We start from the raw sequence: 12,549 nt of genomic DNA, 5'->3' as shown, positions 1-12,549 counted from the left end.
ACTATGCCTTTTTATGGCAAGTATATTGATCTTCCTTCTTCCGCATTTATAGTGTGGGGTCGGCTTACATGTACGCCACAAGGATGGCCCCACATGCAGGCTAATTGAAAGGATAGTGGTAGCCGAGAGCTACTTGTCTGCGCCGGTAACACTCTGTTATACCACTTCCTTCCATGTACCAACCAGTGCCATTTGCAAGTCTTGGACGCATGATGACAATCTTACACCTGTCTCTTACGCGAACCTTTGCTTGCAGTACGCAGAAGGACTAGCTTTTGTTTGCTAACATTCTCCTCTTCCTCAATGTTCTTCACGAATCCCTTCGCCTTCTACTCCGAATTTTCCTTTTAAGATGCTGCGTCGCATCCTCAGGCATTACCGCCGGAATCTCATCTTCGCCCTCACTCTCCGATGTCGAACACTGCTCAACATGCCTTCCCCTCGGCACGTCCAACTTAACAACTCCGTTCCACACATCGCTTTTATTTGGCAACACACCTACCTTGTCCAAAGTCTCAAATCTTTCGTCTTCCCATTTCCTCTTGCAAAGTTCGACAAGTACGCCTGTGAAACCTGGTTCCCTAGGCACGACGATACCGTCGAAGTAGTAGAGGTTCTCGGCTGCGGCAAGAAGGAGGCAGTAGCGTACTAAGCAGATGAGTTCTGTTTCATTGCGGACGTGGGTGAAGGGTGGGAGGAAGGCGATGTTTTGTTTTTTCACAGCCCATGTATCTTCTACTTCCAGTCCAGGTAGATCCGGTACGTGCTGTTCGTCGTCGTTGTAGGCTACGAGTTCAATATGGTAGACCGGTACTGGGTTTTCCGTGTTGGGCTCCTGTGCATTCGTGTGGTATGCCCATAGCTCCAACTTTCGATCGATCTTGAGGTTGTTCTTCTTTGCTTTCACAACCGCGTTGTAGGTGCCAACTCGTACCACGATAGGCAAGTATTCGCCAACTTCAGTCGTCTCATCATATTTGATGTCCTCATAACTGGGCAGGAAGCGCATATACTGCGCGCCGATTGCCAAGTGGAGGTTTTGGAGGTTAGTGTATGCGGCAGCCTTGGCGGTCGCATTGAGCTCTGACAAGTGAGCCCGGAGTCCTTCACCACCTTTCAATATGACAGGGATGCGCTTCTCTGGGAGACTGGCGAGTACAGAGTCTTCTTTTGCTGCTTGAGCAGGTGCTTTGCGTGCTTGTGGATGTTGAAGGTGGTCTCTAGGCACGTAGTCGCTGTCCGAACCCCCAGGCAAAGAGAAATGCGATGTTGTGTTGCTGTTGATATCGTCTTCGAACATGGTGACTGGTGTAGTCGCCAGGGATAGCTATGCTGGCTAGTCTAGTAGCTTGTTCTCCGCGCTGAAATGATTGAATCCAAATTTCCGTGAGGCGGCGATGCGGCTGGTGCGAGGTTGTAGTTGGCAAGCAGTCACGAGTGGCATGGCAAAGTAGGCTCGAAGGGTCTCGACGTTCATCACTGAGTTCTTTATCATTCACCATTCCCGTTCTCCAGCCCATTCCAGAAGTTCGCGATGAATCCAGCAACTTCAGGTACCTGCTCTCTTACTACGCCATGTCCGGCTTGCGGAACAACGAAAACATCCTTAAAACCATATCCTCTTAGCTGCTCCTCCGTACACAAGTCATCGTTTTCACCTAGAACCACCAACGAAGGTATACCAGTCCGCACCGCCTTCCCAAAATTATCATGGTTACACATCGCACCACCATCTCTAAACATTGCAACAACAGAAGCCGTATGCCCAGGATGCTCACGCATTTGCCACTCTTTCACCGCTTGAGCAACAACCTCGCTCTGTGCAACCCTTTTTTGCCAATCGCCCGGTACTATCAACTCCCCACCTTCAAGGAATCGTAAAACGAGCTTTCGCACCTCGTCCTCGTCAACACCGTACATGAGGTTGTGTTGGTCCTCTACCGGGAAAGCCTCCATGCGAATAAGCCCTGCTGGAGCAACGAGCGTGAAACTGCTGACACGAGAGGGCCTTGATGCAGTATATCCAACAGTTAGTGAGCCGCCGAAGGAGAAGCCGATGAGATGTGCGGAAGGCCATTGTAGATGATCAAGCAGCGAGTCGAATAATCCGTGGAAAATTGCGGCCTCGTGTGGGATGACCGGTGTGTCACTCAATCCGTGTCCCCAAAGATCTATCAGCACAAAATGTGCGTGTGGGAACGAATTCTGCAGGGCACGGGCTAGGGGCAGCATTCCTATTGCTGGGGTTTGTACGCCATGGATCAGGAGTACGCGATCGGGTGTTTGTGCATTATCTATAGTTGCCGAAGGTGGCATCGAGTAGTATGCAGCTTTCCCATTTTCCGTTTGGAGGTATTGCGCTGGTGGAAGCAGGGCGCCGAAGGTGGATGTGAAAAATGACTCTGAGGGGCCTGGAATAGGCGATTGTAGAGAAAATGCTGTGCCAGGCCGTGGAAGCACGAGATTGCTGGTAGTATTAGACATGGTGCTGTAATGATTGGGATGGTAAATGAGACATGATGCTGCGCCTGCTACGATTCTTATAGTGCCGCTTACTGTGCTGATAAGGATGTCAGTGAAAGGGCGCCGTTAGCGCATGTACATGACTCGCATGAACGCTACCGTGTCTGTGCGCAAGATAATTATGTTTGAGTGATAATTGTCAGGCCTGGATGACGATATATACTATCCTGCACCATGATTAGTAGTTTACTGATACACAGAGAAACAAGTCTTGCGTGCTAAGTATAAACCGGGGATAGATCGGGTAGAGCACTGTCTCTAAAGACGAATTAGACAAGTTGCATCAGCGAACCAACAATGCAATGAATCGTTTTCATTCAAACACCAGCACCTCACTAACCCTGCTTTCGTAAGGTTTCGAGACGAGTGGAAGTATTGATAGAATAATATTAACGGCTAGTAGTAGAACATGTACATTTTTAAGTATTATAACAATATATCATCTTTACCACAGATGTTCATCGCCAAACAACTCTCTAGACGTTGTTTTAAGCAGAGTACTCGCAAGCCTCCGGGTTCTCCTCCTTAACAGCCCTAGCATTCAGACCAACACATCCCTCGCTACCAGCAGGTTTGTCGGAGCCGTCGAGCCAAACTTTCCAACCGTCCAAGCTGTTAGCAAGGGGGCAAGCCTGGAACGCCGTCTCCTTGCCATTGCGGTCGTAAAAGACAAGATCGCTGCTTGGGGTAATCCTGAAGGGACCGCGCTCCTGCTTCGGGCCAATAGTCGACTCGATACCAGTCGTGTATTGTATCTGGCCTTGGCCCATGCCGGAGCGGTCGACGAAGATTTGCTGCAATGCGAAGTTGTCGGGCGTGTCGCCGGTGTAGAGGAAGAGATTGCCTACGCCGTTGAGGATGAAAGAGGCGTGGTCTCTTGGCAAGCGCGTGGTGCAGTTTGCGCCCTGTGATTCCGCGTTGATGAGTAGGTTGCCAGATTTGGCTTGGAATGCGCCGCACTCGATTTCGTTCGAGACCTTGGGGAGCGCCACGAGCTTGAAGATGTCTCCGGTTTTAGCAGCTTCAGCGATGCTGGGGAGGTTGCAGTCCTTTGCGGATGCGAGGGCCATCATGACGGCGGCGATGGTGGTGGTGGTGTACTTCATCTTGAGGTGTGTAGTTGGTAGGTGGATTAGAAGTGAAGGTTGGATATTGCAGTAGATTGTGTTGATGAGTTGGTAAAACAATTCTAGAGGTAAGGCATCCCACTTCTTATATGTCTTCCAGTCTCGTATACGAGCCCATTGTAAACCCATCAACCCATGAGGTTGGTCCCTTTCGGCGCCGATATCCGCTGCAACTCCGCAGCATTGTGAGCTCATATGGCCGAGAATACGAGGCTTCGTAACCCCAGCAAAGGTGGATCCCGCCACACCCGGCGCAGGATTACCCGTAAACACGAGTCATGAGCCTTACGGGTATAAACAATTGCCGTGGAGATGAATTTTCACTGTTGGAAGCTGCAGAGTGATCAGGACCGAAATAGTCATAATCGAAGAGGAGAATGACGTTAGTTGGCAAGTTCTGGAGTCTACGTGCTCAAGGAAATGCGTACTTGTGGACATGATCGCAAGGTGCCGGCTGCTAATCGGGGAATAAGGTTACGATCGTCAACACACGGATCGGAACATGAACATCCCTGGCGGATAGAAATAGGAAGTGGGGTTACCATTGCTGCCGACATCACGGTGTAGAACAATAATACGTAGGTCGGTGTGCTGTCCACCGTTCATTGTGCGAAGATGTAGCGGTCAAATGTTACCTGCCTGCCATAAAAGAAGTGAGCATAGACAGGCTCAGTCTTCATATCGCCGGATCGCGCAGCTAGAGACTGAGCAGGTGTGTAGTTGACGACGCTGTGGCAAAAAGGTTGATAAAGTTGATGTTGCGGTCAGCACTGCTGTCAGGCCTGGTTGACGATATATACTATCCTGCACCATGATCAGTAGTTCACTAATCATACGTACCCTTTTGGTTGCATGGCGTAGTAGTGCAGGGCTGCGTCTTGACAACTGCCTCCACTTTCGATGTCTACCGTGTCAGTGCACCCAACGCTCGGAGTCCACCAACGCCCGGAGCACAACGGCCGCATTAAACTTCAACGTGTAATAACTCCACAGCCATGCCGGGAATTTCAGATGCACTTGCGGACGTTCATAATTTAAAGTCAGGCGATGATTTATATATGCACATACTGCAGAAAACCATGATGTTGATTGTTCTACTCTGTCACGTGCGCACCAAGGTGTGCAGGTCCCCTGACGCGTCGCCAACGAAAACCAACGCAAACTCACCAACTAACAAGAATCAGGTCTAGTTAACTATGGAGAGAATTTAAGCGCGCCTCGCTTACCATCTGTAAGAAGCATAGTGCAGAACTTCGCATCTGCAGTTGCCTTAACTCCTTGCTCCGAGAGCTAGGACCAGCTCACCTCTTAATGAACGACGGACATGGACCCCAATCGCCACGACGCTGAATTAGAGTACAAGTATAAGCTTTACTTTGACCCCCTGCAGCAGAAAATCACTAAGTACAACCTTAAGCCTGAACATAAACAATATGGATGAGGAGGCCTTCGCGATTGGAGTGCTAGGTAATTCAAAGCGTGTATTCAGCAGGTGTGAATATAAGAAGGGAGTTAGGAAGTCTCGTAAAGATAGCTCACGTGAGTGGGTGAGGCTCCTGCAAACTTCCTTCTACCACAGCAGCTCAACCTTCCCAAAGCTCGAGTCGTCAGCCATTCCCGATCCCTCCAACAGATCCACCACTGAACACCCCCTTTCATATCTGCGCCACAGCCAGACTTGATCCCCACGTACAAAAGTGCACATAAACCTTCTTTACACGATTAAGAAGTCCTCTACTATCCATCACACATTCAATGGTTCAGACAAAAGCATACGAGTCAACTCTAGAAGCCACTACCAACCCGGCATCGCTCCCCCGAAGCCTTCCTTCGCAAGCTGCCATGGCCGGCAAGAAACTACCCGCTCTAACGATATCATGTCGCAAAATGACAAGCGCGCCGAGATCAAGGATACACCTGCTATCAACGAGGAAGAGGGAGCTTTTGCACCTCAGCCTCATGTACCTAACAAAATCAGAGTCATTTCCCCAGTTGAGGTATCGGAAAAGGCAAAGAAGGGCATCATACCCATTGCCGCGACCACAAAGAAGGAACACGAGGATGATATCAACTGGTCCGACGATGACCCTGAGATCGTAAATGGAACCAACACTGAGAATGAAGCCGTATCTGAGGGCTATATGAACATCATCACCGGTGACGAAGCTGACACTACGCTGATTGGTAGTGAAGACGATGCCGAACATGTTGAGACCAAAAGGATCGACGACAAGGATGAACCGGTTGACATCAAGTACACCGACGAGACTGCAAAGCCTATTTCAAAGTCTAGCAATAATGATATGCTCAGAAGAAGGAGTTTGTGGAGAAAGACGACACTGCTACCAAAGAGAAAGCTAAAGAAAATGCAGCTAATAAGCAGAAGACCGAAGAAACAGAGGCGACCAAGCACCAAGAAAGCAACGATGAGTACTCCGCTGAGCGCAGAAACATTGTCTTCAAAGCAGTCGACACCACTCTCCAATATCCAGACGTTGCGATGTGGGTTGGTGTAGGTGTGAGTGTGGTTGTGGTTGGCGCAATGGAACCCGTCAGGTAACGGTTGATGGTGTCACAGTTGAAGTCGTGGTCAAGCTACTGGAAGTAAAGTTTGACGCGCCAGCTACCGAAGATAGCAAGGAGGGTGAAGAGGATATATATTTCGATGATGGGGCTGGGGATACCATTCTCCTAACTACTGAGGCGCCCTAAAAGCTCACGGTCGACACCGCCGTTGCGTCCAAGTGTGCTTTCCTGCACATGCATGATGAGCCGCCTAGGAAAGCTGACGAGACCTTGAAGTTCCAGGTTCCCGATCTGCCAGTAGTTCGCGAGCCTCCTGCGGCAGTTATCTCAGAGCGTGCTGCTGCCAATCGTGCATCTCGTGAAGCATCCGCGGCTAGTGCACCACCACTAAACGATCCTACAGGTCCAAAGAGCAACAAGCGTAGTCGTGGTGGCGAGGACGCAGACGCAGGCGTCTAGGCTTAACGTCCTCGCCAAAACTTCCAGACGCCCACGTACTTTCGCCAGCAGAGATTGTAGCCACAGCAATGGCGGGCGACACCGGGCTTCGCTCCTCAACCAGTTCAGTTCATTTTTCCGCCAGGCGGGTACCACTCCCCACAAGGCCGGTACATCACTGCCCAAGTCACATATTACCCTCAGTAAGCCTCCATAACTTTGTTTATGCTTTCAATCAGCAGTACAGTCATGATCGTGGACGTCGTAATGGTTGGACGCGCGGCGGCGGTGGTGGTGGTGGTGGTGGTGGACAGGGGAGCGGCAATGCACGCCAGAACATCCGCCATCAGAACGGCGGTGGCGGCGGTGATACGGGTGAAGACAATGGCATTAGGGCTAGAGGTACCGCTGAAGGTGCAAATGACAGCGGAATTAAGGCCGGGGGGTCTGCTGAGAAAGCGTAAAGGGGGCCGCGATACTCAGACCCAGTGTGTCGCTGGCTGCCCTTGGGATAACAGGTTGGGCTTCAGTGGACCGATGCGTGCTCACCCCATGAACTCATATTTTCATAGAGCACATCAGGCACGCTCGGCGAGTTAGAGACCTCCATAGTACCGAGTGCGACCGCTTTACGAACTCATAGCTTCGTGGAGCACATCGGGCATGGCGTGGTTAAAAAGGAAACCCGGTTGACAAATAGAAAGTAGAAAATAGAAAAAACCTGAGAATCGACCAATCCCGCAAAACTCATACCAACCATGATTTATCGTATTCTGTCTAATTTCACTCTGTTGATCCTGATGTTATCGTTCACTCGGTCTGGCTGCGACGCCCCCATCGTACATATTTGCGCATTCTGGGCTTCAGCTTCATGTTCCAAGTCGCGAAACCGTCTTCTGATGTCTTCCAAACTCACTAGCCGAACATCTGTGCTATTTCCACTCGAGCTTGGCTGAACGGGCGCATTTTCAGTATTTCGGCTGTGTCCAAGCACATGTTGTCGACGGTACGCGGGCTGACGAAGTCGAAGAGAGCATACGGTGCGACAGCATGGACAAGTATTCTCCTCCAACTCCATGTCTTGCTTGTCAAACCACGCTCCTAGACACGTGCGGTGGAAGATATGTTCACACTGCGTTTGGACAATGCTTCCGAACGCGCTTCCGATGTTGGTGTTCCAGGGTTCGAAACAGATTGGGCAAGCGTCCTGATCTGGTGGGGCGAGCACTACGGCATGCGTTACGACGTCGATGTTTCGTTCTGCTGAGGCCGTGGCGTGAGTTTCGGGCGACATGATGTCATGAAAGAAAAACAACAAAAATATGGACTGGTCTAGGTGATAGATGTAGAGGTACTTGAGAGCGAGTTTAATGGAAGTTTGCTTGCACAGCCTGGGATAAGGCGGCAACGCTTGGCAAAAGTGGAGAAAGCGCACTACGCGCACAGACATGGTACAGTATAGGCCGAAAGCGAAGGCTGCGTCGTTCTCCTAAGGGAGTCGTTTTGAAGATCAAGAATATTGTGGTTCTACTTCTTACTTTGGCCAACCTTAGCAGCATACTCCAAACCCTCAACAACCTCCTGAGGTTGGCTGAGAAAAGGCGAGTGTGACCCGACTGACTTGAAGGTCGGCGCATCCGCACCTAGCATTTGCGCCATCTGCTGCTGAATAGCTAGCGGAAGCGCTTTGTCCGCCTCACAGAAGAAATACATGGACGGGATCTCATGCCATGGCTCGTAGGTCACCTCATCGGTGAAAATGCGCGCTGATTGGTGCTCGAGTTTCGCAATGGCTGTCTTCTGCGCCTCCTCACTGAGATCGTGGTAGAACACTATCTCGGGCGTAGCGGCGTACCCGTAATTGCCCTGACCCTAGGTTTTAGCTTCGCTTTGCGGAAACCAGGAGGACTTATATGTCTTATGTACGAACATCGAATTGCATCCAAGGCAAGAATTGACCGCCAAGCATCGCCTTGATACTTGCTCCCTTAGGAGCAACGAAAGCAGCGAGGTAAACAAAGATAATGACCCCGCCTTCTTTACCCACTGCTTGCCGCTGCTTGCGGCCCAGGCCAGCGAGGGCATTTTGCCCGACCAAACCCCCGTATGAGTGCACAACAAGGACGATTTCTTTGCCGTCATCAACAAGTCTTTCTAAGGTGGAGCGCAACGCTGCGGCGTCGTCTGCAAGGCCTTTGATAGGAGGCTCCGCTCCTACGGAGGGGTACGCCACAGCTTCAGTTTCCCATCCGCGCTGGTGCAGTTGGTCGCGGGTGATGTCGAAGCAGTCAGGTGTGTGCCAGGCACCCGGAGCGAACACGATGGTAGGCTTGGACATGCTGGTCGTGATACTGGTTTGGAACCGATAGATAACGCAACTGGATTGATATGAGTTGGCGAGACTGAAGGCATGCACAAAAACAGGATGCAATGGTGTTTATCAAATATCGCGGGATACTGCTTCGCGCACGGTTGTGTAGCTTCGGAGGGAATTGCAGGCGACAGTTCCGCACCTATACTAAGGCATGGCTCACCGGCCGTTGGCGTGGGTTTAGTTGCATGTCAGAGCATTGGAGCAGCTAGGGAAATAGTCGCTTATGTCGCTAGACATTTACTACAAGCATAGCGATGACCTTTCTTAGTTAGACGTGCAGGCATTATTTTAGTGGTACGAACAGCTCCATTCGATTCCTGTAGCACTTCCGAAGAGGGCAAGGGACATTATAGACAGAAGGTCGGCCCGAGGCGAGAAAGGCGTTCAAGGGTGTGAAACCGGTTTAGAGAAACTCCGGGCATCCATTTCATTTCCCCTTATGCCTGAGTACTGTCCACCAATACTGAACTTCTGTACTAAATCACCAAGAAGGATTAAGAATGAGAATGGAACCGTCTTTGATGAACACCCTTCGTGCCCGCCATGTAGATACGCTTTTCTGTCTGTGCACGTGTCAACACAAAGATCACTCGAAAACTGGGGACACAATGTAGCGAAGGCGTCGTTCTGGCCGTATATGTCTGTGCCAGGGGGTGGCGCTATTGTGCCAAAATCATCAGGACAGGCCAGCAACAGCAACAATTATCAAAACGCTAGTGAACTGTCGGATGGTGGGAAGATCCTCCTCGCGAATCGCCCCACTATGGTCAAGCCCAGCGATCTTGGTTCATGTGTCGCCAATTTGGCGTTTGTTTTACTCATGTCGATATATTCAGTAAAGGAATCCAATGCATTTCCTGCTTGTAACACGCCATGCCTCAATGTTTGAAGACATGGCTCAACCTCAAATAAACCAGGAAATGTCAGATCCAGGCCCCAAGCTAGGAGGTACGACCACTGCGCTGTTGGTTCTAGCGTTTTTCTTTGTGGTGTTACGCTTCGCCGCGCGCTTTAAGCGTGGCCTGACATACGGAGCAGACGACTGGATGATTGTGGTCTCGCTGGCACGTACCTCCGCATCTCTGACCTCTTCTTCAGACAGCTTACTTTATGCTTGGTGTACAGTTTGTTTGCTTCGCTGCTGGAGGACTCAATTATGCCAGTAAGTTCGATACTTGCTCAGGTCTACTTGTTACTGTAACATCTCTCCAGTGATTCGTTGGGGGTTAGGAAGGCATGCTATCACTCTGCCTCCCGACAACGTCGCCGTAGTGCTAAAGGTAAGCTTATCCCACATACGAAGTTGCGTAGGATGGAACTCTACTAACCTGGATTACCACAGCTCCTCGTTGCCTTTGAGTGCGTCTACTGCACTGGCATAGGGCTGATCAAGCTCTCAATACTCATGATGTACATGCACGTCTTCCCGACGAGAAACTTTCGAATCGGCGCATACATCTTAGGATTTGTGACGATTGGTTGGGTCATCGCCATCAATTGCGTCAGCATCTTCCAGTGCAATCCAATAGAAAAAGCCTGGTTGGGCCCCGCAATCCCCGGCACTTGCATCAATCTCAAGGCCTCATTCATTGGGAACGCCTTGCCCAACATCTTGACAGACATCGCTATCCTATGTATGCCTGTTACCCAGGTGTTGAAGCTTCAAGTATCGAACGCCCAACGCGCATCTCTGATCTTCATGTTCTTGCTCGGAGGATTGTGAGTGACCTTTCAACTCAACTTGGCTGTTTCCGTTACTGACTGCGATTGACAGTGTGCTTTTCGCCAGCATCTACCGCTTTACGACACTTATGCAATTCGATATGGCCGACACAACGGGAACACTGGCAACAGCGTGCACCTGGTGTGTAGTGGAGGTCGCATCTGGTATCATAAGCGCATGCCTGCCCACGCTGCGTCCACTTATGCTCCTCGTTTCGTCGCAATTCAGCAGTACTCGGAACCGGTCTGGCAAGGGGTCGGCTACGGGAGGGTGGTCGCACAAGACAGAGCTCGTTACTATTGGCGGCACAGAGAACAAACGCAACCAGGACTTTACGCGCCTCAAGGACAATTACGAAAACCACAAGGATGGCGTTACTATACATACGCGTGAAGGTCGCGATGACGCGTCGTCGTTAAGTGATGACGATCTACCTCTAGCTAGTGCAACATACCGACAGAACGTAGGGCTTAGCTCGACCTGAGAGTTTTGAGCGAAGCCTTGAGCTTTCATATTAGGTCAGTATATAAGTTTCCAACAATGTTTTAGACGCAATAGGATCTCGAACCATTGAGCTTGGCACCAGCAGTGACGACCGATTTTTGTATCGCCCGCTTGGGTGGTAGCAAATGACCCAGCAGCAAGTAGGAAATTGCTTCTCACCTCGTATAAAATTTCGGTTGGCCGTTGAGAATGAGTCACTCGGGACCCTGTGCGTACACAACATACTCCTACATCATATCCCCCTCTTCCAAGTCGTGTTCCAAGCGTGCCGCAATGTAAACGTATGCTGACATGGCGATAGTAAGCGCTTGATGTTCTAGCTTTGGGCCTGCGCTCTGATACGTCAGATAGATCTTGTACTTTAGCATGCCACAGGGTATAGGATTGGTTCTTGGGTATTGGCGGTTCTCATCAGCATTGTCCACTAGCTTCTTGAGCACCGGATGTGCTGCTAACTGCTTCTTCTCTGACAGCTCCTGCCTCGTCGTCTGCAAGCTCGGCAACATCTCTCAGCGACAAGCAGGCAAATTTGTTCTCCATACCCAAGGCCTCAGAAGCAAAGCGTTTTCCGCCGATCCGGGCAGCCTGAAGACCGGATGAGATCATAGGTCGCGGTAGGCGAAAGGCATCGTTGAGTACGATAATGAAATGATGATGGCGCTTCTTGTACGGCCCTGGCCTCAAACCAGGCTTCCATTCTGCGTCGAGCTTGAACCGCGCAATTGAAGAACTTGCACAACACAATTGGTACAAGCATGCTTTCCGTGTTGTTCGCGATGTCTTTGGCCATAGATACGAGAGCGGACACGCTGATTAGTTATCACTTTCTTCCGCCATCGCCCTTGTTTGCTTTTTTGTCATTGCTACTGTTCTTCCTGACTTTGCTGCTCCTTTTGGCTTTTGTTTTGGTCATTGAAGCAACATCATCGACCTCGCTGGTCTTTCGCCGTAGAAGATGGACCGTTTTAGCTAACCAGCCAGCTACTAATTTCGTGTCGTGTTTGTACCGCATGTAAGCCACGAGGAATATCTGAGTGTTGTGCAGAGTGCTGTCACTCATAGCAAGAACATCCAGCCAGAATTTGTTGTGTGAGATATCAGGTAGGTGAAGTATGGTACTGACGGATACATACCATCTTCGAGAAGACATTTGGGTAGCCCGCACTTGATCGAGTCAAGTTTAGCGTTTCGCAAGGAACGCCAACCTTGGAAACCGCCCGTTCCTCATGGCTGCGACTTAGCTTGTTCGAGAGCTTTATTTGAGTAGCGTTTGCGTTGCGGTAATCATGGATGCCTCGCTAGCTACGTTATCCAATGGAGGTGTTTATTTTTCA

General features: G+C 50.3%; 6 protein-coding genes across 6 annotated transcripts; 2 read left to right on the top strand and 4 right to left on the bottom strand.

Annotated features, from left to right (window-relative positions):
* Positions 1-310: 310 nt before the first annotated feature.
* ALTATR162_LOCUS8740 (uncharacterized protein) lies at positions 311-1,300 on the bottom strand (the record flags this gene model as incomplete). The annotated part of the gene is made up of 1 exon (XM_043316373.1): positions 311-1,300. One exon carries the CDS (start codon positions 1,298-1,300, stop codon positions 311-313), a length of 990 nt encoding a protein of 329 aa, XP_043172308.1.
* A 191-nt stretch (positions 1,301-1,491) lies between these two features.
* ALTATR162_LOCUS8739 (uncharacterized protein) lies at positions 1,492-2,484 on the bottom strand (the record flags this gene model as incomplete). Its single annotated transcript, XM_043316372.1, has 1 exon — positions 1,492-2,484. The coding sequence occupies one exon, from the start codon at positions 2,482-2,484 to the stop codon at positions 1,492-1,494; it is 993 nt and encodes a 330-aa protein (XP_043172307.1).
* Positions 2,485-3,011: 527 nt separating this feature from the next.
* Positions 3,012-3,629, bottom strand: ALTATR162_LOCUS8738 (uncharacterized protein; the record flags this gene model as incomplete). The annotated part of the gene is made up of 1 exon (XM_043316371.1): positions 3,012-3,629. One exon carries the CDS (start codon positions 3,627-3,629, stop codon positions 3,012-3,014), a length of 618 nt encoding a protein of 205 aa, XP_043172306.1.
* A 1,898-nt stretch (positions 3,630-5,527) lies between these two features.
* ALTATR162_LOCUS8737 (uncharacterized protein) lies at positions 5,528-6,635 on the top strand (the record flags this gene model as incomplete). Its single annotated transcript, XM_043316370.1, has 3 exons — positions 5,528-5,969; positions 6,023-6,168; positions 6,366-6,635. 3 exons carry the CDS (start codon positions 5,528-5,530, stop codon positions 6,633-6,635), a joined length of 858 nt encoding a protein of 285 aa, XP_043172305.1.
* Positions 6,636-8,141: 1,506 nt separating this feature from the next.
* Positions 8,142-8,952, bottom strand: ALTATR162_LOCUS8736 (uncharacterized protein; the record flags this gene model as incomplete). The annotated part of the gene is made up of 2 exons (XM_043316369.1): positions 8,142-8,486; positions 8,545-8,952. 2 exons carry the CDS (start codon positions 8,950-8,952, stop codon positions 8,142-8,144), a joined length of 753 nt encoding a protein of 250 aa, XP_043172304.1.
* A 956-nt stretch (positions 8,953-9,908) lies between these two features.
* Positions 9,909-11,195, top strand: ALTATR162_LOCUS8735 (uncharacterized protein; the record flags this gene model as incomplete). The annotated part of the gene is made up of 5 exons (XM_043316368.1): positions 9,909-10,040; positions 10,087-10,150; positions 10,201-10,268; positions 10,331-10,707; positions 10,763-11,195. 5 exons carry the CDS (start codon positions 9,909-9,911, stop codon positions 11,193-11,195), a joined length of 1,074 nt encoding a protein of 357 aa, XP_043172303.1.
* Between the last annotated feature and the right edge of the window lie 1,354 nt (positions 11,196-12,549).

The sequence above is a fragment of the Alternaria atra genome, assembly GCF_907166805.1.
Source record: "Alternaria atra isolate CS162 genome assembly, contig: 29, whole genome shotgun sequence".
NCBI classification, from domain to species: domain Eukaryota; kingdom Fungi; phylum Ascomycota; class Dothideomycetes; order Pleosporales; family Pleosporaceae; genus Alternaria; species Alternaria atra.
The sequence above is the reverse complement of the archived record's forward strand: the minus strand, read 5'-3'. Positions and strand labels throughout refer to the sequence as shown.